Source organism: Stegodyphus dumicola, chromosome 8 (genome assembly GCF_044657685.1).
Source record: "Stegodyphus dumicola isolate Sdum_Otavi_A_Nest chromosome 8, ASM4465768v1".
NCBI lineage: Eukaryota > Metazoa > Arthropoda > Arachnida > Araneae > Eresidae > Stegodyphus > Stegodyphus dumicola.
The window spans coordinates 41,602,663-41,627,711 of NC_140775.1; the positions used below are offsets into that span (position 1 = coordinate 41,602,663).

General features: G+C 33.7%; 2 protein-coding genes across 13 annotated transcripts in view; one reads left to right on the plus strand and one right to left on the minus strand.

Moving 5' to 3' along the window:
• Taz (tafazzin, phospholipid-lysophospholipid transacylase) overlaps window positions 1-15,176 on the minus strand; it is a 241,944-nt gene extending 226,768 nt beyond the window's left edge. For 3 of the 6 annotated variants that reach the window (XR_015042547.1, XM_085821768.1, XM_085821769.1), the window contains exons 1-2: window positions 14,884-15,166; window positions 2,364-2,492 (exon numbers count right to left, since the gene is read on the minus strand). Coding sequence is in view for 5 of the 6 variants with exons in the window: in XM_085821768.1 (XP_085677894.1) it covers window positions 2,364-2,492; window positions 14,884-15,022 (268 nt within the window). In the remaining variant the exon portion in view is untranslated. Of the gene's footprint in view, window positions 1-2,363; window positions 2,493-14,883 lie in introns of all 6 variants that reach the window. The other 3 variants (XM_085821770.1, XM_085821771.1, XM_085821772.1) reach the window with 2 other exon arrangements.
• Window positions 15,177-15,483: 307 nt separating this feature from the next.
• LOC118183101 (uncharacterized) overlaps window positions 15,484-25,049 on the plus strand; it is a 94,285-nt gene continuing 84,719 nt past the window's right edge. For 3 of the 7 annotated variants that reach the window (XM_085821761.1, XM_085821762.1, XM_085821767.1), the window contains exon 1: window positions 15,484-15,588. In XM_085821761.1, the coding sequence (XP_085677887.1) occupies window positions 15,574-15,588 (15 nt within the window). In that variant the 5' untranslated portion in view covers window positions 15,484-15,573. Of the gene's footprint in view, window positions 15,744-25,049 lie in introns of all 7 variants that reach the window. The other 4 variants (XM_085821765.1, XM_085821764.1, XM_085821763.1 and 1 more) reach the window with 2 other exon arrangements.

Below are 25,049 nucleotides of genomic sequence, written 5' to 3' on the forward strand. Positions count from 1 at the left end.
TACTGTAGTGTTAAATGCACTAGTCGTGGGTGTATTTCTGTTATGTCTTTTATTTAAAGCTTTCTGTTTATAATAATTAGCAAACGTTTTATTTTCACCGCAAGCTAATAAAGTACTTTCGTGACATTCGACCTCCTTCTTTAAGAATAAAATGAAGTTAGAAATGTCAACGTCGCCTTCATCTCTTTGCCTGTTAAACTCTAAAATTAGATCGTGAGGCAAGATCTTTTGCAAAGTAGGCATTAACAAATGGCAGAAAGAGCCTGATGTAACATTTATTGCTTCTAAATTTCGAATAGAGATCACAAGCTCATCATAAATCCTGCTTAATGCTGAAACATTAGAAGAATTTTTTACTTCTTCCAAATTTAGTATTTTATTCATAAAGGAATTTATAATGATATCTCTTTTCCCGAACCTATCTTTCAGAATTTTTACGCAGTTGTCATAATTATCGTTAGATAATTCGAATCCTGAAACAACATTGGCAGCTTGACCAGTCAAAAAGGTTTTAAGATACGCGAATTTTTCAACTTTAGAAATGCTTTCGTTTTTATCAATCATGCTTTCGAAACTATTCCAAAAACTTTGCCAATGTTTGGGATCTCCGGAAAATTTTTCAATTACTAATTTTGGCAATTTAACTGAACATTGATTTCTTAAATTTTCATTTAAAGAGACATTTGTACTTTGATTATGCGAATGAATCACTTGAAGATGACTCAATCTTAGTTTTGCTTTCAAGGTAACGTAATATTCTACTTGAGCATTTCAAGCATTTCGCTTTATATTCCTGACTCGTCGTAACCTCTTTTTCCATTTGATCAACTGCAATGGAAGTTTCGATTTCACTGTTGAGAGCTTTCAGTTTGTTACTTCTTTCTATTAAGAGCTCGTAACAGTCTCTTAAATCTTGCTCATCAAGCTCCTCTCCTGACTTTAATTTAGCATCAATTTGATTAATTAACCGAGTTGTTAATTTTCGAACTGTTGTTCTTTTAGCTTTTGCTAGTTCTAACGCTGCCATTTTCCTAATACGGCACTACAGAAATACATCCAAGGATCAAAAATAAATACAAAATGAGAGCCTACCTTTTATTTCTTCCCGAGCATGATTTAGTAATCCAAAATATAATGGCCTAATAGTCCCGGAATTCCTTCGCTGACGATGCACCATATAGAATTTTTACTAATCCAAAACTTGTAACTATCTGGTGGTTCAGTTTGTACGTAATAGGCGATGAAAGGCTCAGTTTTGAACACAACAACAAATAAATTTATTTACATGATTACTGAAATAAAGTGTAGTATTAATTGTGCCGTTAATTATTAGGGCCAGCAACTCCCTTACAAACATTCTTACTCATCAGTTAAGCAATTCTACACTGAAGAGCCAGGCGGGGGTACAGCACCCTCTATAGGTGTTTCTCAACACTATTTAATAATATTTAAAGATAAATTCAAGTATTTTATATTTACTTAGCATCATACATAAGTAAAAGATATGTACACTAAATTCCGCGATGGTATGTCATATTACTGCTTAGAATTAGTTTCACAAGTATGCCAGAGTAAACTGCCTGAAATTTGAAAAATTATTAACTAATAATAAATAAACTTAGAAGGAAGAAGACATTAAATGATATGAATAAAATTAAAACAAAGTTAAATTACTTAAGGATTAAAATCTGAATTACAAAAATCGACGGTATTTTGGCGAATATAGATATTTTAAATGTTTAGCATGGATAACTGATTGCTATTTCTTTTTGTTTTACAAAAAAATGAGAAAACAAAGGCATTTAAGAAAGAAGAAAAGGTTTAAAAGATTTTGTTTTATAGGAGAATGGGGGAAATTACTTTCATTTCCAACATGCCCATGCGAATTTCTGGATTTTCGAGGTTATAGAAAACCAAAGATGCTAGAAACTTGCTTTTCATTTCTAAAAGGCAATCTGTTTGGCACTGCAAAAACTGACTCTTTGCCAGCTGTCCAAATGATGCTGATACAATACATGATTTCCCAAGAAAGTGGTGGCTTCTGATGCTAACACGGAAATCATCTATTTAGAGGATTGAATCTGGAGATCTCAAGGATAAAATTCCCTGACTTCTCCAGATTTTGACTAAAATATTTATAATTCCCTGGCCTTTTTCCTGATTTTTTGGTCAATTTTTCGAATTTCCTGACTTTTTCCAGTTTTCCAGATAGTGTGGCAACTTTGAAAGAATATTTAAACAAAACATCGTTGCTTTTAATGATTCAACTAGAACTCAACTTTTGGGAAATTTTCATTCCAAATATAAACATACACACACACACACCAAAAAAAAAGTGTAAAAATAATTTATATAACACATACCCCAAAGCATAGGATCATCAAGACAAGAATGATGATTGCACACGGTTATTAAGGGTGTTCCTTTAGGGCGATTGTCGAGAGCATCTATCAGTATTTCTCTGTTGTGTACTGTTACTGTATTCAACCAATCTAAGTAAGAAAACAACAATCAACAAAACTAATAGTTACTTCAAAAATTAAGATCTAATATTAAAACTATTTAAAAAATAAAATACTTCAAACAGACACAGGATTTAAAAATTAAATTGTATTCTTGCAATTTATGGATCCATCATATGACTCTCAGTAATAAATTCTTCCCAGAATACAAACAAATGACAGCTGCATGTTCTGCATAGACATTAATCAGTTCCTTCTCAAAATACATTCAAAATTTTTGTACCACCAAAACAACAACTAAAATGTCCCTCTCGGTAGTAGTATAATTTCTTCGAGTTGGGTTAAGTGTCTTGCTAGAATATGCTACTGGCAGTCTGTCATGCATAAGAATTACTCCCAACACAATTCTAATACATCAGTGTAGATTTCTAATTTGTTGTTTACTTGAGGGAATTTCAAGATGGAAGCCTGAAGCCACTTTAAGTCTTTCAAAGCTGTGTTTGCTTTGGTCAACCAGGTAGGCCTAAAGTTTTGCCTCTTGAAGTTTAATAATAGTTCTACTATATGAATCAAATCTTTGAAGAAAGTTCGGCATTGTTCTGTTATCAGGACCTGAGAAATATACTGGGTGGTTATAAATAAAACTTCTATAAACAGCATTCCACAGCGCGAATGGGTGAACGGAATGCAATGAAATTTTGTATGTGAGCTATAAAAGAGATGCGCTCACAAAATTTTGAGAAAAAAAAAATATTTCCAAAATGTCCACCAAAGAGTGCCTTTTCGGGAAAAATATGAAATTTAACACAATAAATGACCAAGACGGAATACAGAAACAATATTTATTGACTAGATTCTAATCACCTTGTCATCAAACCACATTAATTAAAGGTAAAGGAGAAACAAAAACAATTCAGTTTGCAGAAACAAGAACAGATTAGGACGAAACTGCATAAGAGGAGCAGTTGTTAATCATGTCCAGAATGTAGAGAAAGGTGCTCCACATGACCACCCTTACTCACCTGCAAAATTTCAAGTCGATGGACAGTGTGTTCAACAGCAGATTGTAACCGAGTTATGAGGTTTCGCACATGAACAAGGAGTTAGATTTGCTGAACGTGGTGGCCATGGATTAGGAAAGGAGCGACACAACATGTTCCTCTGTAACGTGTTGGAACAATTGCATCTTCACAGACCCATGGATATGTGGCGGAGGACCATCATGCATGAAAATGATCTATGTAAAGATCCGCTTTTGCTCTAGTTGCAGCACAACACACTTCTGCAGCATGTCATGGTACCGATGACCCGTAACGTAACATGTGGCAGGCTCCCCTTCATCGATTTCCTCAAAGAAGAATGGCCCAAGGATGAGTGTTGTCATGAGTCCACACCAGAAAAAGGATTTGGACCTTTGGAGACTGTAGGAGAGTTTTGTGTGGATCTGCAGATTTCCCTTAGCCCAAATACGGCAATTCTGTGTGTTGTGACGACATATGCTTGCACACCTTGGACACACAGGTGCTTAATGAGAAGAACTTCCTGTTTTCTTCAGAGACTAATTGACAGAGAACTTTAAGGAAAGGTGTAGCGGAAATCCCCTAGTGCGGTTTTTGGACATAAGAGACAGTAATTACTCCATTCCAAAAATTTTTCCGATAATGTGTTGAATAAAACGAAAGAGAGGATCTTTTGTGAGAGCTTTTTATGTAGTAAAAGACTCAGAAGAAGATGCAATCCTGCATCATGGCAGCATCCAGCGGTCATTGTGTGAATATTGGCTGTAATGGTTGATTATGTTATTTAATACTAATCTAGAATTTTTTATTAAGTTTTAAAATAAATATTCAAAAGACAATAGTTTTTTTTCTTTCACCTAATGCGGGTGCTCAGATGTTACAGTGTTGACTGTCCCATTGATGTAGAAATGAGCCTCGTCGCTCCACAGAATATTCCAAGGCCAAGACAGATCAACAGTCATTCTGTTGAGAAAACTGACTGTGAAAGAGAGATGTGAATTGTCCCTATTAAACAGCTTATGGGTATGGAGGATCTTGTATGGGAAGTAGTGTATTATGTTTCTGAGGTGCTATAAGAATAGCCTGTCTGTCGAGAAACTGCACGCATGCTACTGCCCCCAGACTCTAATGCCTGTGACTGTGACAATGACATAGGGGTTGTATTTTTGTAATTTTTTCAGAAGATGTAAATAATATTTCACTAACAGAAAGACTGTGGAATGATCTTGCAGAACTGGAAACCCATCTTTCAACACCGTATATAGCCATAAAAAAGCTACAATCCGAAGAAATAACAGGAGATGAGAATGTTAGAAGATGTAGATAACCCTAATGTTTCACTAACAGAAAGAATGTGGAATGATCTTGCAGAATTGGAAACTCTTTCTATACCATATATCGCCACCAAAAAGCTAAAATCTGAAGAATTAACAAGAGGCAAGACTGGAAGAATGTGCTGTTTGTTCTTTCTGAAATGGAGGGTTTATTGCTGAAAGAATCATTTCTTCAATGAAGAAAAGAGAAACTAGTTTGATAGACAAAAAGATCATGCTGGGTTCAATATATGTAAATCCAAATCACCGAATTTTCTTGGATGACAAACAGATTAAAAAGGCAAAGAAAGCCATCTACAAACTTTCATTACGAATGAAATTATTATCAGAACAACTGGAGTATTCAAATCAGGACAGGCAAACTGCAGATATGTCTCTATCATTGTCTTCCACTGATGAATTAGATTTTGAAAAATATTTGGATAATATTGAAAAGGCTAAGGCAAAGTGCATGGAAATAAATAACCAAGAGCCTTTAGATATAAAAATGAAAAAATACAAATAAGATTTATACACGGCCATTGAAGAAATAGATAAATACGATTGCTCTTGCAAGACACCTCTTTTAGAACTTATAAAAATTTATCCTGAAAAGTTAAAGGAAGTAGCCCTAACAGTAACAGCTCTTCTTCCTACTCAAGTCAGGGTGGAAAGACTCTTTTCAGATCTGAAGTTTACCAAATCGGATCTATGGTCCTCTAACAAAGAGGATCTTGCCGAAGTTTTACTGTTTCTTAGAAATTACTAATGTCAGTTTTTTCATTTCATAATAAATGATAATTAATATAAAAAATTTGCTAGGCATCAATTTTTTTTTCTGTAGCATTTATTACTTTGTTTATATTTAAAAAAATAAGCTGTACCCATGTGTATATGTTTACACATATACGAAGGAGTCGGAGTCGAAATCGTTAAAATTCCAGAAGTCGCTCATTTACCCCAGTGCTCCACAACCTTTTCTCACCTGCGACGCACAAAAAATCTTTCTGGAATTTCGTGGCACACCAAAGAGTTCCGAGTTATCAAGGAAGTGCCGAAAAAATTCAAATGCTGACACACAATCACACACACAACAGTGAAATATATAAAAACATTTAAAATAGACATCATTAAGGAAAAAAATTGTCATTGTGTATTAAATACATGATAAAAAATTGCAAAATGTCAAATACATGTATTTGATTGCGGCACACCTATATCCTACTCGTGGCACACCAGTGTGCCGCGGCACAACGGTTGCGGAGCACTGATTTACCCTACCGACTCCGCAGCCTTGAACATGAACATACAGATCTCCCAAAATACCTTCATTTTGTCGATTGTGATTGAATTCATTTTGTTATGATTTTGAAACCTGTACCCATTGGATTCAAATGTCAAATGTTCTAGAAATTCCTTGCAAAACATAAACATTTCCAGTGGTGTTTTGGCTTCATAAGCAATACATTTGGGTTTCAATTCATTCTTTTCAGTAGATTTTTATCCACCCACTCCCCAATTTTCTCAAACTGATATTTAAAATAAAATGTCTAAAATTACTAATTATGAATAAAAAATGGCAATACAGTCAAAAGTCGTTAATTCAGACACCCATAATCTGGAATGATCTATAATCCGGACCTCAAAGCTACAAACTTTCTGCGAATGCGTTCACGCATGCGCATATGTGTGTGTGCATGTGCATAATACGTTTACGCATGCGCGTTTAATGTATAACAGACGGTATAATAAGCTACGCTAAAATTATCTAATTATCTATTTCAGTTAATGTTGCAGATTGTGCTGTTCCTTAATCTTCGAATTGAATCCAGCATATTATTTTTCGCATACTGTTAGAGAAATTTTATAAAAGTAAGCTTGAACTTTCGATTATGTCAAACAGAATTTCCGATGCTGGAGCTGCCAAAGGATCTACTATGTTTCAATGTCCAACAAACATAAAGTGGAATTGCTGCAAAAAATGGATAAAGGCATATCCTTTGTTTCTCTAACCATTCCGAAATCTGTTTATCAATTTCACGCTGCTCTGCGGGGGGGGGGGGGGACGTGGCAGCGCACAATGAATTGGAAGTTGATCTGTCAGCACTATCCTTATCTTCAGGGCAGATGTTTTTATTTTATTTGGCTTATAATTCCTTACTAAATGTAGTATTTCATCTTGATGTACTTCGTCTTTGATATGATTTAAATCAAATTCCTCGTCATTATAATTCGCTTTCTATAGTGAAAAAAGTGACACAGAGGTTATTGAAAACAAAAAAATTTCGATTGAAAATTAGTCGGTATTCTCAACATAGCAATTGTAGGACTTGAACAGCGGAATTTTGTAACTGAACTAGAAATTATGTCTGTTTATAGAATTAAAGAAAGTATTATCACATAAAACGAAGGAACTTAAACAACTTACATTGAAAGAAATGTTTAATAAAGTAAACAAATAAATATTAAGCTTTTTTTTTTTTTTTTGTAAATTTTGATACTCTTCAGATCATAATTGTTCTTTATTTCATAAATTACGGTTTCATATTTTTAATTTTATAATTTCTGCATGCCATCTTACCAGATTTAAACTGATGATCTATAATGCGGAAAAATCGATAATCCGGAATCGCCGAAGTTCCGACGAGTCCGGATTAAAGACTTTTGACTGTATAAGAAAATGTAAGCAATATTATATAATGTTTACTATGAGAAATTGTACTAACTTGGAAACAGAAGTAGCAGCCATTTTCCAAATAGCAATGCTTTACTTAGTGATGCTATACAGCCATCTATGATCGACAGTTGAAAGTTCTAATAATATAGAATGAATAAACACAGGAATGGAATCTGTTAAGGCATTTACAGAAGAATAAACAAATTTAAACTTTTGTCTCCTAGAGAGGACATGATGCAACAAAGGGTTAATCATGGCCCAGATACCTTTGGTAAACATTGGTCCACATTTGGTAGACATAGGTTCTTTCTACGACAAAATTCACGAACTGCAGCAGTAGCATTCCCGTTGTTTTCGTAAAACAGCTTCACCAATAACGCACATTCAATAAAGAGACCATCATTTGAACAACTGGAAAATTGACTTAAACATGATAATGTCTGCTAACGTTTTATACCCTACCTGTTTTGCATAAAGCTTCCTCTTCTTCCCAAGCATGCAAATCTCAACATTTTTCTCCTACAACTGACAGGTTTTTCCCGGTTTTTCATTTTATTACTCATAATTCTTAATTCTGGATTGTTAATTGTTTATTGTTAATTAAATATATTGTTTCTGTATTCCATTTTGGTAATTTATTATGTTAAATTTCAGGTTTTCCCTGAAAAGAAGCCCTCTGGTGGACATTTTGGAACTAAGTTTTTTTTTTCAAAATTTTGTGAGCGCATCTCATGTATAGCCCATATGCAAAATTTTGTTGTATTCCGTTCACTTGTTTACACTGTAGGATGCCGCTTATAGAGGAAGTTTTATTATAACCACCCAGTATGTATGTATGCATGCATGCATGGATGAATATGTTCATATATGCATGTATATATTGTAAGTACAAATGTATATGTGTGTATACATATAAACATATGGTAAAGTTTTGTTATTGGGACCTGATTCAGAAATGTATTAATGTAGGCACATGTGTATGTATGTGCATATTTGTGTACACATACATTTGTACTTGCATATATACATGCAAACATGAATACATACATACATTTCTTAATCTAGTCCTGATAACAGAACAGCACCAAATATATATGCACACACATGCATACATTCCTACATTTCTGAACCCGGTCTCGATAACAAAACAGTACTGAAAGTTCTATAAAGGGGACACAAGCCCAAAAATGGGGCCAACTTTTTACTGTATTAGGTCATGGACAATTTTTAACACTTATTTTTTATTTTAGAATCTTCCATTTTGTTTCCCCTTGGAGTTATCTTACAGCCCAGGTAATAAAGCTCTTCAGCCACTAATTTACATTTAGCTACATTTACCTTTAAACCTGCTTCTTTCAGAAGAGAACCTATATCCCGAATACAAGAATGTATATCTTCGCGTATATCCTTAATATGTTCATCAATTGTCTTGCTAGTAACTATTATATCACGTAAGTAAATAAATGTAGATTTTTCCAAACGTGCAGTTTCCTTGATAGAATAATATCCATAAGTCTTTGAAACATGGCGGGTACTCCATTATGGGCAACAGCATTTTAAAGAAGCATAAACTCCTGGATTGGCAACAAATACAGTTTTTGGCATGTATTCTGGTTTGGAATATATCTGAAAATATTGAGAAGTGAAGTCTAATGTCATCTTGTATTTTCTGGATTATATTTTCTTCAGTTATTAGTTATGGGTAAAATGGATGTTTTGTTATGCTATTTAGATATTTTGCAGTCAATTGCAAAAATTTCTACAGTCATGCTTTAAAATCCCATAGGTGGAAGATTATTTCTCTTTCAGCACAATACTGCATGGCTAGTGTTTATTTCCAGTTTTTATAATGCAACTTACGACTTGAGTAAAATCTGGAGTCTCACCAAATAAATCTGAAAATTTTCTTACCAACTGCTCAAGCTTTGTTTCCTCATCTGCATTCATTTCCTTCAAATCCAAAACTGCGGTCGGACTTCATTTTTCAGCAGCTCGTTCATGTCCAATTGCACAGCAGCGTTCTGAAAATTAATTTTCGTCCCTGCAGCCTTTACAGTATCCATCCCTATTATTACCTTTCCCCATAGATTTTCCACTATGCAGAAAAATCCCCTTCATTTGTTTGTTCTCCATCTGCACATGTAACATTGCTTTCCCTACATATTCAGTGTTTGCCTTGAGTGGCAATAACTCTCGTTCCTTCAATGCCAAACACTCTATATCGTTTAAAGTTTATCCTAAAAAAGTTTTTCTGCCAAGTAACTATTTTATGCCGATATATAAAATAATGCATCTGCTGGTACATTGTTTAATAGAATTTGAATCACTGGGAAGGATAATTTTTTTATCAACATTACATTTAATTGAATCTGAGAAGGATTTTTTTTCCTTTCTTGGGGGTATCAAAACATCTACTGCCATCAAACCATTGGCTACCTTCCATTTTATGACAGATCTACGAAAATATTTGTTCAGTCTCTGCTCATATCCCGCTGTGCATATACTCATTGATACTCACTTACTCTCGAACTTCACCGTGAGCTCACGTAACTACTCTAGCATACTCGGGTTTCATAACTCAACAAAATACTGAATTTCAGGCAATAACTTGAGCAGTATGATTTGGATTACCTCTGCATCGGACTTTTTTTCCATATAATAAGTTTACAATGTGCATTTTCCTTAATACAAATTAGTTTTTCAATGTTAAATTGGTACCCACCAAACAGTTTGTTTTTAATTTTGCCTTATTTTTCACCAAGGGAAATGCTTTTACAAGGGCAGTTTTAAACACTTCATAATCGTAACTCTTGCTGCCTAGTTCTCCTAACAAAAATTTACAAATTACTTTGTACTAGTTCAGTGCCTATTCTTGAAGCATTGTTCAGTGCTTGCTATCATGACCTTCTATATTTCTGCAATTGTATAAATTAGTAAGTGAGAAAATAATTGTTCCAGAAAGGCAACTACTGAACATTGGCCATCGAAAATAGTTATTGGATTCATTGATGCTATGTTGTGTCTGTGATGAATCTAAAGCCTTCCAAAGGACTTTGTAGTCCCGGTGGAATCCGTAATCTAAATGCTGCCTTGCCTTGCAACATGATTCATAATTTGTTCAAGCGCCACTTGTAGGGTTGCACTCACTCCAGTAATCTTAAGAAGTCCAAAAATCTTAACAGATGTACAGCAAATTATCACCATGTCTGAAATAACTACAAAGCTATAGTTATTTAAACCTCATTTAAACAGAATTTAGAACGTAAATGCACTTTCCTGTGCTACAATATAATGCATAGCTTGTGGTGGTACAACTAAATAGAACAGATAAATTTAAGTTAAACATAGAACAGTAGTCTAAGGTTATGAAAATAAATATTTACTAAAACCTGGCTTAATAATTCTACCAGAGCATCAAAACCAAAACGTCGGCAACAATAGAATGCAAAGCCAGATAATTACAAATAGTTTGATGATCTAAGCCGTGACCACAAGCAGAAACATGCATGTGTCATTGACTGAATTATTCTAAAATAGGGTAATTGGACATGAATCATGTGATAGTGATTTTTGTTATTCCTATTTTCTCCCTGTTTATTTCCAAGGCTTTCAAAGAGCACAGACATAAGAAGACAAAATTACATTTAAGTAATATAAGCTGATCATCATTTACGAGGGCAATCCCCAAAAAAAAGGTCTCCTATTTTTGGGGGACGTAGAGAAAGTTTTAATACGGTTGTTGGCAACACTGTTGTGAGTGGTGCCTTCTCCGCTACCACATAAGCACGCAGGCGATTCGCTCGGATGCTCAGTCTTGGCTTGGCAGCCATTTGAAATGGAGCTCCCGATAAACGTTACCGCCAAGTGCGAAGTGCGCGCAGTTATTCGATTTTTGAACGCAAAAGGCGTTAAACCGGTTGAAATTCACCGCCTATTGACGGAAGTGTGTGGACAGTTGTCGTGGATGTCGAAAACGTTCGCAAGTTGTGTATAGAGTTTACAGCCAGTTGTACTGAAATTCATGACGAAGAAAGGAGCAGGAGGCCGTCAATTGCTGACGAGACAATCGCGAAAGTTGAGAAACCCATGCGTAAAGGTCGAAGGATCACTCTGGATGCTCTCTGCATTTTGGTTCCTGAGGTTTCCAGAAGCACCATCCACAGGATTTTAACGGAAAAGTTGCAATATCGGAAGGTGTGTGCAAGATGGGTGCCATGTATGCTGACAGAAGACCACAAACGGCAACGGGTTGATTCTTCCCGCAAATTTCTTTGGCGCTATGGTTCTGCTCTGATGATGAGGTTCAACGCTTCCTGAAGGGCATGGCGGCAAGCTGGTATGACATGGGCATTGTAAAACTGCCACAGCGTCTACAAAAATGCATCAACTGAAATGGCGATTATGTTGAAAAATAAAGCATTCTTCAATCTTTAAAGTGATGTAGCAATTATAGAAAATAAATGGTTCTTTGTATATCTAAAAATATAGGAGACCTTTTTTTGGGAATTGCTCTCGTATAATTAGCTGTTTTATTACACTGTGTTTAATCCTGCGCATCTATTTATGTATGCATTTATAAACATTCAAGTGTTTTCCACATTAGTTTTTCATGACTTCTATTATCAAAACGATGCCAAGATTATTGCCAAGTTTAAATTACTCATATATTATTTAAGGTTGCCATATCTACCCACGACTGCTTTTAATATGGCACTAAAAGGCTTATCTTTGCCACAGGATTTCCACCACGTGAATTCCAACAGATACAACTCTATATAATGTCAAACCGTAACCCTTTGCTTTCTATTTCACATTTAATAGAGCCTCACAATCTTTCCACATTTTGGTGTGAGCACTTGTTGGATCAATAAAATTAAATGGTGGTTCACAGTTAAATAGCTGAAACCAGCCTTTTCACGCTCATCTGTTTTATAGGTTTTCCAAAAATTTGTATATTGTCAATCCTTCCAATTTGTGGTCTACAGTCATTGGATATCAGTGTGCTTGCTTCCTAATTTGGAGCCTGAAGAAGACAGCACTCACCACTTTCCCACCATAGTTCACCGAATATCCACTGTTGAGCACTCTTTTACACTACCTGCCAGCATTGCTTTTTTGCTGCACTAACAAACTCTCATCAATTTCAACTATTTTTCTAGGCTCGCATATCCATCCTTTAGAAGTGTACTTAGAGAACAAACCTCTGTCATAAAATAATTCCAGTCAATTGTGGTATTTTGACACATGTTGAGCTGTTTATCACAAAACTTGAGTGGCATTAGTTCCTCTGCACAACTGTAGATGAAAGACAGCACTAGAACCATTAAACAACCTGTTGTATCAAATGCCGCCCCCTTTTCTTTAACAACTTTTCATTTACATACAATTTCATTTCATAACCTTTTTTGCATATTCGATTGCGAGGTAATAGAGCTTTTTCTTGGAAAAACGATACGGCATCTTCCTCACTCATCAGTAAATTAAAAATTTCCATAATGTGTTTTTTACAATATGGGTTAAGTCACGATGTGTTTTTCTTATAATGTTTAAACTGAAAAAAGATTACTACAATATTATGCTATTCATCAAATTCGGCAAACAAACTGGGCTTCCAGGCTGCAAACCAAGCATTTATTTCTGCAAATTAAAAAAGAAAAAAGAAGGAAAAAAATTAGGCCTGAGAGATAATTGATGACAGCATCACTCAATGACATTAGGACTCTCCCTCATATAAATTCCTTCTTTCTAGAGATTCTAGAATTCTATTCTTCCTTCTTTCTAGAGATCTATTTTGGCAGAATGCCAGCTAAGGTTGCAAACTTTAATTAAAACTTGGTTAACTTAAATAACATTATTAATTAATAACAAAAAAAGGTGTCAGAAATAAGAAAGTATCAAGAAATATTATAAAAACAACATGAAATAATTTGGAAGTTATAGAGCTAAAATACTTTTTATCTACATAATCTTTCTTTAATCTAATGCTTAATAAAATTGTTAAGATCTTGTAAGTATTATGTCTTATATTTTACATGATCAGTAACTGATGACTGATCCAGAAGCTTACCATTGGCCACACGTGAATCAACAAAAAATGCCCAATCCTTGATCATTATAGGTCTGATTTTCAGTACTTTTAACATAAATTGATGACACAGTTTCTCGAAACAATCCAAGATATTTAGCAGATATTATCTAAGCCACACAATGAAGGTTTCACAGCAATGAGTTTTCATTTTATGGTTTAGATAATACTTCCTGAATATATCTGTGTCTTTACTTTATGGTTTAAATAACACTTACTAATACAAAATCTGTGATTTCCCATACAGTGATAGTGATGGAAGTACTTCTGAAGGTCCCATAATCTTTCTGACTATTTAGCATTATTCTTCGTAATGAAATGTAACTACAGCCATTAATAAAACAATTCTAAATTTTAATTCCTAGAGGAACTCTTGTTTTAAAATTCAATAAAATAATATAAGAAATAAAGTTGGCATGTATTAACTAATTTTCTGATTGAAGGTACTGAAAAATCAAGATGTAAGCAAAAACTGGAAAAATCATGACATAATGAAATATTTAACAAGCTGTATGTTACATATTTTTCATTTTGTAAAAGTAATAGGTTAAGATTTTGCAAAGAAAGTAACCAATGCATCACATTCTGAGTATAAGCCACCACCGATTCATTATTCACTTCAAATTTTTTACAGAGATCATATAGTTAACACAACTTTGTGAATATTTTCTGTTAATATGATAAATAATTAATGATATAGAATTCAAAATTTTAAGTTCCATTTTAAATAGTAGAGCTACATTTAAAAAGGATATTTGATGTAATTTTTTTTCATTTTTAACAGCTCACAAATATTTATTAATATTTAATTTTTTTATTTATAAAATGGCTCACAAAATTAGAGAAAGTAGCGCCATAAACTTTCAACAAAAGGAAAACATATACATTCCTCACACCAGTTTACTACAAATTTGAAAAGCCAGGAAATAAGTTAAAAAAAAAAAAAAAAAAAAAAAAAAAAAAGCTAATTATTGTTACATAATAGAACATTTTAAAAGAAAAACGCAGGCTGAAACTACATTACAATACAAATGGGGAATTATATTCGAAAGTCCAGTTTTGGGCAACTAAAATGCTTCCAGAACATTTTGGGGAAATCAGAATGATATTCCTATCCATAAATTAGAAAATACGACTGGGAAACTACAAACGAAAAGAAAATCAGTCTACATCATTATGAAATTTCCCGAAAGCAATAATATAAGACATGCATTATTACAACTTAAACGTGATAAAAGGTAAATATTCTTCCTACTTAAAACATTGTTTCATATAAGTACTATTTATATAAGCACGATCCAAGTAAGAATACGCATATAAAACTAACCTGTCATAATTTTGCTCAGGATTCCTACTGCAGGAATCACAACAGCACTCCCAAGCTGCCATAACGAAAAGTTTTGCAATTTATTAGAAGGTGGAAACGGCCATCGTGAAATTTGCTCCCCTCCTGGCATGTTATCCATTGAAATTTTGCATAATTTAGAAGACTAATAAATAATACAATACATGTACGCCACTTTCTTTCCTTGTAGGAAGTATATTTACAGTATTTATTTACACGACACTTGAGTTGAGATATTCAGCTTGGTTATTTAATTGATGCCAAAAGAATTTTAAAGATTTTGGTTTCGACAAAGCAATTTGCCAGGCATTTTATTTTGTGGAAAAAGTAAATTTCCTTAAAGTTTAAATCAGATTTTAAGAATGAAAGTGTTAAAATTATACGGTCAAAAAATTGAAGCAAACTAATTAATTAACATATGTTATTACATATTCTACTTTCGCGCGACCTGAAAGAAAATTTTTTAAAATTGTCATATATTTTATGAGATAAAATATCCGTTTCAAAAACTGATAAAATCGCACAGTCACTTAATTTTCCTAATCTTCAGAGAAACTGATTAAAAAAAAAAAAAGAAAGAAAAAATAGTCTCTAACTTCTAAGCACTGTATAAATCTGTAGCAGACGACTTGGTGCAAAATGCGAAGGAGGAAGTGAAACATTTTATTATTAATGTGTTTCTGTTTTGTAAGTAAATTAATCGTCGCAGGATTGTATTGGGTATTGGATTTTAACGTGCTTGCTGTTTGGTATATTAAAGTAAAATAATAAGACCTTTTTTTAATAAAAATATTTTCGGCTCGTAACCTGTGATTAACTTGCGTAAATGTATTATATGTTCGGTAAGAATTCATTCTTTAGTTTTGTGTTATTATTTTTAAAAATATATTTATTTTGTATAAATCCCGAAAAGGAGACTATATTATTTGAATTATCTGATACTCTTTTGAAATCTTAAAAATTCAAAAACGTGGATAAAACCATCTTAAGATCTGTGATGAGATTCAGCCGTCTTGCACTGGTTCAGCAGAATCATTTCCTAAAATATTTTAAATTCGGCATACCGGTTGGTAAAATTGAAATTTAATATTTATTTTAACACTTTATTTATAACTATTTATCACATATTTAGGCAGCGAATTAGCTTGTAAAATTATTGAATCTCACTTCTGCTTAAGGTATGTAATTTATAATATTTTCTTTAAAATAATGTGTATATATGAATTTTATTTCACATTACGTGATTGTGTTAGGAATGATGGAAATATATAAAAATCTTGAGGTAAAATGCAGAATCGCCCACTTATTTGCTTGGCGCTTTTTACAAGAATAAGAAGAATTGGATTTTTGTCAATTTTGTTTGACTTTTTAAGTGAAAATAGGCCGGTGTGTACATGGATAAAGTCAAAAAAGTGCGCAATGCCATTTTTGTGCAATTCTGGGATGTTTTTTTAAGTGAAAATAGGTCAATGTGTACATGGATACCGAGTATGGGCAATTCTCAAAAACACACCAAGCAGTGGGTGATTCTGCACTTTCCCTAGAATCTTTTCAACAGGACTATTTTTTATCAGTAAGTATTTTATTTTTGTAGTGTAGCATTTAGCTACAAAATAATGGGTGAAAGTGCAGAATTGCCCACTGCTTGGTGTGTTTACTCCCTTGACTTTATCCATGTACACATTGACCTATTTTCATTTAAAAAGTCAAAGAAAATTGACAAAAATCCAATTCTTTTTACTTTTGTAAAAAGTGCCAAACAAAAAAGTGGGCGATTCTGCACTTTAGCCGATAATATTATATATAATTTAAAAGTTTTAATGTGTTGTGATAACAAAATATAGTGAATCTGTTGTTCATTGAGATGCACTTAAAATATTAAATGAAGCCAAAATAAATAAATGTTACTAAAAAAGCTTTATTGTAGATAAAAGAATAACTAAGTTAGTTATTTGTATATGTAAATATATATTTGAACAGAAGTTCTTTTCCCTTTCATTAATAATTTTAATTATGATAGGTTCTGTACTTTGGTACCCAATTTCGAATACTATGTAAAATTTAAAATTCAGTTTCTGATTTTAAATCATTAATTCAATTTAAAAAAAAAAAAAAAAAAAAAAACAGATCATGAAGTATTATCCTGGTGACTGTAAAAGTTGGCTAACATCAAGCCATGAAAGTTGGCTGAAATCCAGCCAAAGTTGTACTAATCATTACTGTAGAGTTCTGAAGGAATTGATGCCTTATATCAGATTTACTGGTTAGTTTATCAGATTTTACTGGAAGTTCTGTTTATAATATGTATATTATAATTTATACATACTTATAATTTATACATGATTATAACATGTATAAGTATAGACTTCCCCAGGTAAATGTTCCAATGCATTGCTGTTTTGTCAACTATGTTTAGCTGACCATGTCATGTCCATAATATGCCCTTTGATGGTAGTATCCTACAACTTTGAAAATGAAAATAATCCACTGCTTGTTTCTGTTGTTGCTGAGCAGACAGATTCCAAATTTTCTTCTCCTCCCAAAGTGGAGAGAGGAGAACAGCAGTAACAGTTAATTTATATCCTTGTTCATAAAATTAAAACCTGTCTTGATGAGAGTTAATTAGGGTGACATCAAACAAAAACACAAATATTATGAGTGTGTTGCTACATCATGCTCATTCATTAACTGGCATTAAATTGCACTGCTTGTTTCAGTATTTTAGATGCATATTATAAATTATTTGATAACTTTTACATATTTTCTTTGACTGTAATTGTTTTTACTCTATTTAATTCAACATTATTTTTTTAAAATACAAAATACCTTATTTAGATGTCATTTATTAAGATTTATGCTTTTTGTATTATTTTTGTCGGGTTTTTGAAGTTGACCACAATGTAGGATTAAAGTATGGGTTAAGTTTCTTAAACTTTTACAGTTGCGACCCCTTTTTATCACTGAGATTTTTTTCTTGACCCCCCCAGGACCACATAATAATTACGAAAATTTTGTGGGACTCCATAAGCATTGCGCAAATCCAACACACGCATGTGTTAAACTGTCAATTTTTTTCACTTGCACTGTAATATACTATTGCAGTTTTAGGTCATTAACTTTAATTTCTAATTTTATGACATAGGACAATGTGAAAATTTTAAGTACCGTATATCGCGTATAAGTCGATACCGCGTATAAGTCGATCCCCCACTTCCGAAATCGATCGAGAAACTTCGGAAAAAATTTTTTAAGTACTACATTTATTCAAAATCATCTGAGAAAAAAAGTAAATATACGATTAAAAATACCTTGGTAAATAAACAAAATCAAAATCCTTCAACGTCATGGTCAGATTCGCCAAACATCTCATAGAACCTCATAGAACATCTCATAGAACTCATAGATCTCATAGAACTCATAGATCTGACCAATTCATGGTCAGATTCGCCAAACATCTCATAGAACTCTTCTGTCGTCATTGGCTCGTCATCATACATATTTTCTGTCTCTAACTCTGTATTGTTACAATCACTACTACAGCCTTCGTCGTCATTTTCACTTTCAAAAACAGCATCATCTTCCGTGCCGTCTAGTTCGTTGCTAATACAACATTTTTTAAATGATTTTATAATCATTCAGAGGGTATTTCGCAGGCATTTGCATTTTTCAGGGGCAAAAACATAAAAATTTCCAAAAGTGTCCACAATTTTGGCCACCACTGTAGTTCGTCACATAATTTAAGTCATGAAATTTTTTCAAGTAAGTGACTTATTTGATAAGTCGTCCAATTCGAGTGCGGGAAGAAAACAACTGCATTATGCAAAGAAATTTTTGAACTTCCGATTCTTTTAATTTTTTATGGCCCCGCATATAAGTCGACCCCCCCCCCCACTTTGAAGTGTTTTTCTTGCCCAAAATATCTCAACTTATATGCGGGTATATACGGTAAGTAACAGACAAAATGACAGCATCACGTGCAAAGCAAGTAAAATGAACGTTTCTATTATAAAAATGCATCAAAACGTTTTCTTTTTTTTATTTGTCTGTATTGTTTTATCTTTATCTATTTTCAGATATATTGTGTAAAAATCTTTAGTAATTGTAAAATTGTTATAAGTTAAAGAAAAATTGAAACTGTTAAAATTTTTGGCCACCCTTTGCTGCAGGTCCCATGACCCTCAGGGGTGTTGCGACCCGCAGTATAAGAAACTCTGATATAGATTATTAATTGGACATTTAATCTAAATTGAAAGTATAACAGAATTTCAGTCATGCGGGCTCAAGACATCTTGAACTCCAACTGTCAAAACTACATTTCCTCCTAAGCCAAGTAAAATTAAATTTGTTGTTATTGCTGTTGCAGTATTTTAAACTATTTTTTAATTGACACATCATGAAAATATTCTAATATATGCATTATGTTCTAATTCTAGTTCAATTAAAAATTATAATAAGAAATATCAAAACTGCTAAATTTTTTCGCGACCGCCCTGCTGCAGGTTCCACGACCCCCTTTGGGTGTCATGACCTACATTTTAAGAAACACTGTTTAAGTGAACGGCTGCTCCAAATGCTAAACTTAAAACAAACAAGTTTAAACATAAAGAAAACAATCAATGAAAAAAAAAATCAATACCATATTTTATGGTGTGTAACGTGCAGTTTTAGTACAAAAAACTAAGTTTGAGATTTACAGGTATGCATTACATGCCGGATATAAAAATGACAGATTTAAAAATTAAAGAAAAGATGGGCATACGAAAATTAGATTTTTACGTATACCCAAATGCTGTTTATTTAAGAAAACTAACATACCTTATGTAAAAATCTTCATTATCAAATAATATGAAAAGTTAATTGTATTAGTCTTGCATTTAAATCTCCAGGCACATCATCAAATTCTATTTAATCTTCACCATCTTTGTTACTCTGATCCATAAATAAATGATCATCTTCTATTCTATCTAGATTGCTAGATATACTACATTTTTAATAACTTTCAAATTATGTCTGTTTAATTTCATTCCATGCTTTTATTATCCCCTCACATACTATTTCTTGACTGGCAGGATGTATTTGGCCTTCTTTTGTTTCTTTTTCTAACATCCACACATTTAAATGTTTTAAATTTTCTTTGAATGTTTTTCTTATTAAGCGTAGATTCGCTTTAGGCTTGCTTTCGGAGCTACGAACGGGTCCGCGTGACTCGGTCGTTCTGGGGAAAGTCCCCAGACACACTGGTATCGCGTACCGCATGGAAAGCCATGTTGTCCTTCTCTCAATCGAACCCGAACACATATCTAAGCTAATGGTGTTAATCCACCTGGAATATTTGCCATATATGTATTACATTCTTTCAACAATTTCTTCATGTTATCCACTAAATCTGCGTGAACATTCTCAAACTAAAAGATAGAACTTTTCGGTTAGCCAGGCACAAATCAAACCAACCTCTTTTTTGGGGGGAGGGGTTGTGACGTTTTAGGACTAGTTGCACAAGTGATCAGAAGAAAGCCAAAACTGTTCATCAATATACAAAAAAAAAGTATTTATTTCCATGAATATGCAAAGAAAAAATTTTTATATTTATTTGATTCTTCCAGAACATGCAAATATCCTTGAGAATTTCCTCAAATGTGTCCTTTATTCCTATTCTCTACATAAATTCGGCAAGGTACGGCTCCATGAGCTGATGGGCAGTAAAATGATGTTCCCCCCCCTCACTCCATTTAAAATTGCCCCAGTCATTAATTTTTTTTTTTTTTTTTTTTTTTTTTTTTTTCTTCATATTTACACCAGTTGTTGGGGTAGACAAAATTATATCTGTGATTGTGAAATGCTGTAGACCCACTTTTTTTTTTTTATTTTAGTGGTGCAGTATTCCTTCCAGGAATTGGAATAAACAATAGATCCTTCTTTGATTTTTTTATCACGTTTTAAGAGTACTGGTAGAGAATGTTTTGAAATCTTAACTAGGATCTTAACTATTTGCTGGCAAATACCACCACATAGCCACTGTTCATCTGACCAGCATTGCTGTTTCATTTTTGGCGAACAAACTTTTGTTGATTTCAACAATCATCTCAGGGCCACCAATTTTTTTTTTTTTTTTCTCGTGTTTCATTAATATTTCTACCAAACTTATCCCAAGTAGTTGTTCCAATCTATAATCTTTGAGTGATTCATCTTCAGTTGTTTTTAACACTTTAATTGATGTCATTTCTTCACTTCATATATAAATATTAAAGATGTTAGAAAATTTAATCTGGACATTTTGAACTGTGTGTCTCTACAAATTCTGTTCTTACTGGAGCAGGTAGAAACATTGCAACACCATCTAACTTCTTCAGAAAAATGAACTTTCGCTTCATGATTTTTATTATGTGTTGAATTTGTTGCCAACATCCCTCTTTTGTGACGAAAGAGACAACCTCCTCTTCACTTCACTTTTTGAATATCAAATTTGCATAATAATAAAAATAGATGTTGCTTGTTTTAAATGAATTTTGGTAATGGTGGTGAATTATTCCAATCAGATTTGTACACAAGTTGGCGCAGGATTATATTATTTTGTGACTTTCTGTTACATTTTTATACATGATTTCACACCATTTTCGTCCATTCATCCTTTCTTATGAGTGAGATTGAAAACACCATTTGGGAAATTAAATTTTGGACTTAGACAGTTCTATATTACCGAGCTATTGCAGGTGCAACATTGCCGGTTCCTTAAATTAAGCCCAAGGGCACATGACATAATGAATTCAGGAAATGGAAAACATCTCAGATCAGAAAACGGAGAAAGGAAAAGTGAGATGGGTACCAAAAAGAAAAAAGGGCAAAGGCATCTAGTAGGTGAATGGAACTTGACAAGATGAAGAAAATCCGAACGGATCCTTCACAATTCAGAGAAACGACAAATGCAAAACATGGTTGAAAATGCTATACAACAACAACAAAAGTTCAGTATTACTATAAAACAACACAAATTCAACCTATACAGCAGAAAATCAATACACAACGGCTATTACAACATCACACTAGCAATCCAAACAACTTGGAGTACAGCACTAACTTTATATCAGATAAAATGAAAGAAATTACCGCCTCCAACTGGGAAGCAAGAGAAGAAGCAGAAGTCTCATCCCATGAAAGTGTGAGCAGCAAGTGGTCTTATGTTGCGGTCTTCATTGAGTATTTCGTAGTTGAAAACTTGGGAATAGTTCACATAGTTGCATTGGACAGCTTTAGAGAAGAATTTCTCATTTGTTCTTTTAATAATTTTTGTGATGGTTTCGAGCTTAAGATCTCTATGAAGAAGTTCATTTCGGATGAGAAAGTCAGCATGAGTGATAATGCGAAGAAATTTATTCTGCGCTATTTGAAGTTGATGTAATTGATTAGGAGAGGTGGTATTCCAAGCTGGAAATGCATAACAAAGAACAGGTCGGTTACAAGTAGTATAAATATCTCTCTTGGTTCTTAGGCTAAGGTTAGAACATTTTCCAATTACTGGAAGAAATCTGCACATAATTCCAATTTTTAACATTGTTTATATGGTTGGTCTAAGTGAGATTATAGTTAAGAATCACTCCTAGGTAATTGGCTTTTGTAACTAAGGGAACAGGCTCTTGAAAAAGGAAAAGTTCTTTAAACTTAATGTGTTTTTTGTTTTTGCGAAGGATTAAAAGCTGAGACTTACTGGCGTTAATTTTAACTCTCCAATTGGTGCACCAGTCCTCTACAGTGTAAAGAAAATCTTGCATTTTATCAATTGCAAGATTAGCGTTGATAGACTTGATGGCTATTGCCGTATCATCGGCGTAGCATGCAAGAAGAGACTAGTCGTCAAGTCCAGGATGAGGAAAGTCTGAGATATACAGGGGCGTAGCTAGAAGGGGGCAAGGGGGGCCATCTGTCCCCGGGCACAGAAACCAAGGGGCGCCAAACTGATGTTATGACATTTTAGAATTAAATGTTTTCCATCCTTGGCAAGCGGTAGGGGGCGTGAAATCTTCAGTTGAACCTGGGTGCTGAAAACCTTAGCTACAACTCTGGAGATATAAAACAGGTAAAGAACCAGTCCGAGGATGCTTCCTTGTGGGACACTAGATCTTATAGGTCTCAGAGTAGAAGTTTCAATGCATAGTGAGACGAAGAACTTGCGATGTTGCAAAAAGTAATAAATCAGGAGAATTAATTCTCTAGGCAATCCAAGGTTGATGAGCTTGAAAAAGCCCCTCTGGCCAGTCGTGGTCAAAGGCTTTTGCCACGTTCAGCATAAGGAGCACTACACTTGTTATGAAAAGCAGAACCGATGAATTCCACAATCCTGACCAGTTGACAAGTGGTGCTGAGATTTTTATGAAAACTATATTGATCATTAGGCATAAGATGCATATAAGGTTCTAATCTTTTGAGGCTGAGACGTTCATAAATTTTTCCGAAGTTCGAAAATAAGCTGATTGGTCTGTATCCATGTGGTTTAGAAACATCTTTGCCTGGTTTAGGCAGAAGAAAAATTTTGGCTTGCTTCCAAGAGTCAGGAAAATAATTAAGATTAAGGCAAGCATTAAAGATGCAAGTAAGTTTACTAATCACTTTTCTTGGGAGATTTTGAAGCATTTGATTGGTGATTTGATCTTTTCCAGGAGCCTTTTTAACATTTAGATAACGAATGATGCTAGTAACCTCCAATGGAGTTGTAAACTTGGGGAGATTGTGAGCAGTGGAAGAATAGAGCCATGAATGTACATAACTTTCTAGAGTATCTTTAAAGGTAGGATTCATCGGGTCCATGTTTTGAGTGAATAGTTCTTCAAGTTAATCAGCAAAAATGTTAACTTTATCATGAATCGAATATGCAATAGTAGAACCAAAATGGAGAGGTCTATTGTAAATGGTCTTCTTCTTGAGATTTTGAAGATATTTCCAAAGTGAGCCATCATTGATGTTCAGTTTGGAGATGAATTCTTTCTTGGATTCTCTTTTGAAATCAAAAATAAGTTGTTTAATTCTTCTGTTTATAATGTTGATTTCTCGTTTTAAAGCCAGATCCCAATTACGATGCCAGAGTTCAAGTTTTCTGTTGCGTTCTTTAATAATTTCTCTTATGCTTCTAGGGAGTTTAACATTATTATGATAGAGAATAGTAAGGTTTTCATAATACCAATAGTAGTCAGTTACTTAGTGACAGTTGCATCACGAAAAGCTTTCAAAATGTTGTCAGTGAAGACCTTAATGGCATGGTCAATGTCCTGTTTGGTAGAAAGAGCATGGAAATTAGAGTACTGTTTAATCAGGATGTTGTGGAAACTCATCCAGTCAGTATAGCTTTTAATAATTGGAGGGTCTTCTTTCATAATATCAATAGTAGGGTCTATAAGTAGATTTAGTCGGGACGTGCAGCGCAATTGGGTGGTTACATACGAAGTTTATGTAGAATACGTCCATTGGCATTTGTTCGGCGGCAATCCCAGTCAATATGTTTGGCATTAATATCTCCAGCAATGATTACTTGTTGATCTTCTGGGAGTAAGTTTTTAAGCATGTTACCAGAGAGTCTCTGTTTAGGTGGATTGTAAATAGCAGTAAAATGTATGACTTCTTTATTTGGAAGCACAACAGCAGCTGTCACACTTTCATATCCGTCAGTACAAACTGAGGAGACAAGGCAAGATTGAATAGAGTTTTTATAAGGATTGCAGCTCCACCAAAACATTGCATGGTTCTATCACCTCTGTATATACGGTAATTTGGCACATAAAGTCTATCGGCAGGAAGAAGAAGTGTTTCCGAAATCATGTTGATGTTATATTCGGCTAAAAAGTTCGTGTATTCATCAGTTTTGTTCAATATGTCAGCGGCATTCCAATAGCACAGTTTGAGAGGATGTTTGAAATTATTGAATTTGCTCATTTGATTTGGAGATATCTGATTCTGTGAGAGTTTCTTGTTTTCTGATATTTTGTGCTAAAAGTTGTATTCCTGAATTTTTCAGGAAATTAACTAAAATATTAAGATCTTCAAAGATCTTTTTTAGCTTCACTGATGAAATTAGATGTGGATCCATTTGTGGTTTTGATGGCATCCGCAAAGGACTTGTTGATGATAAATCTATCAGCATAAGTTTTAACAGGTTCTTTTCT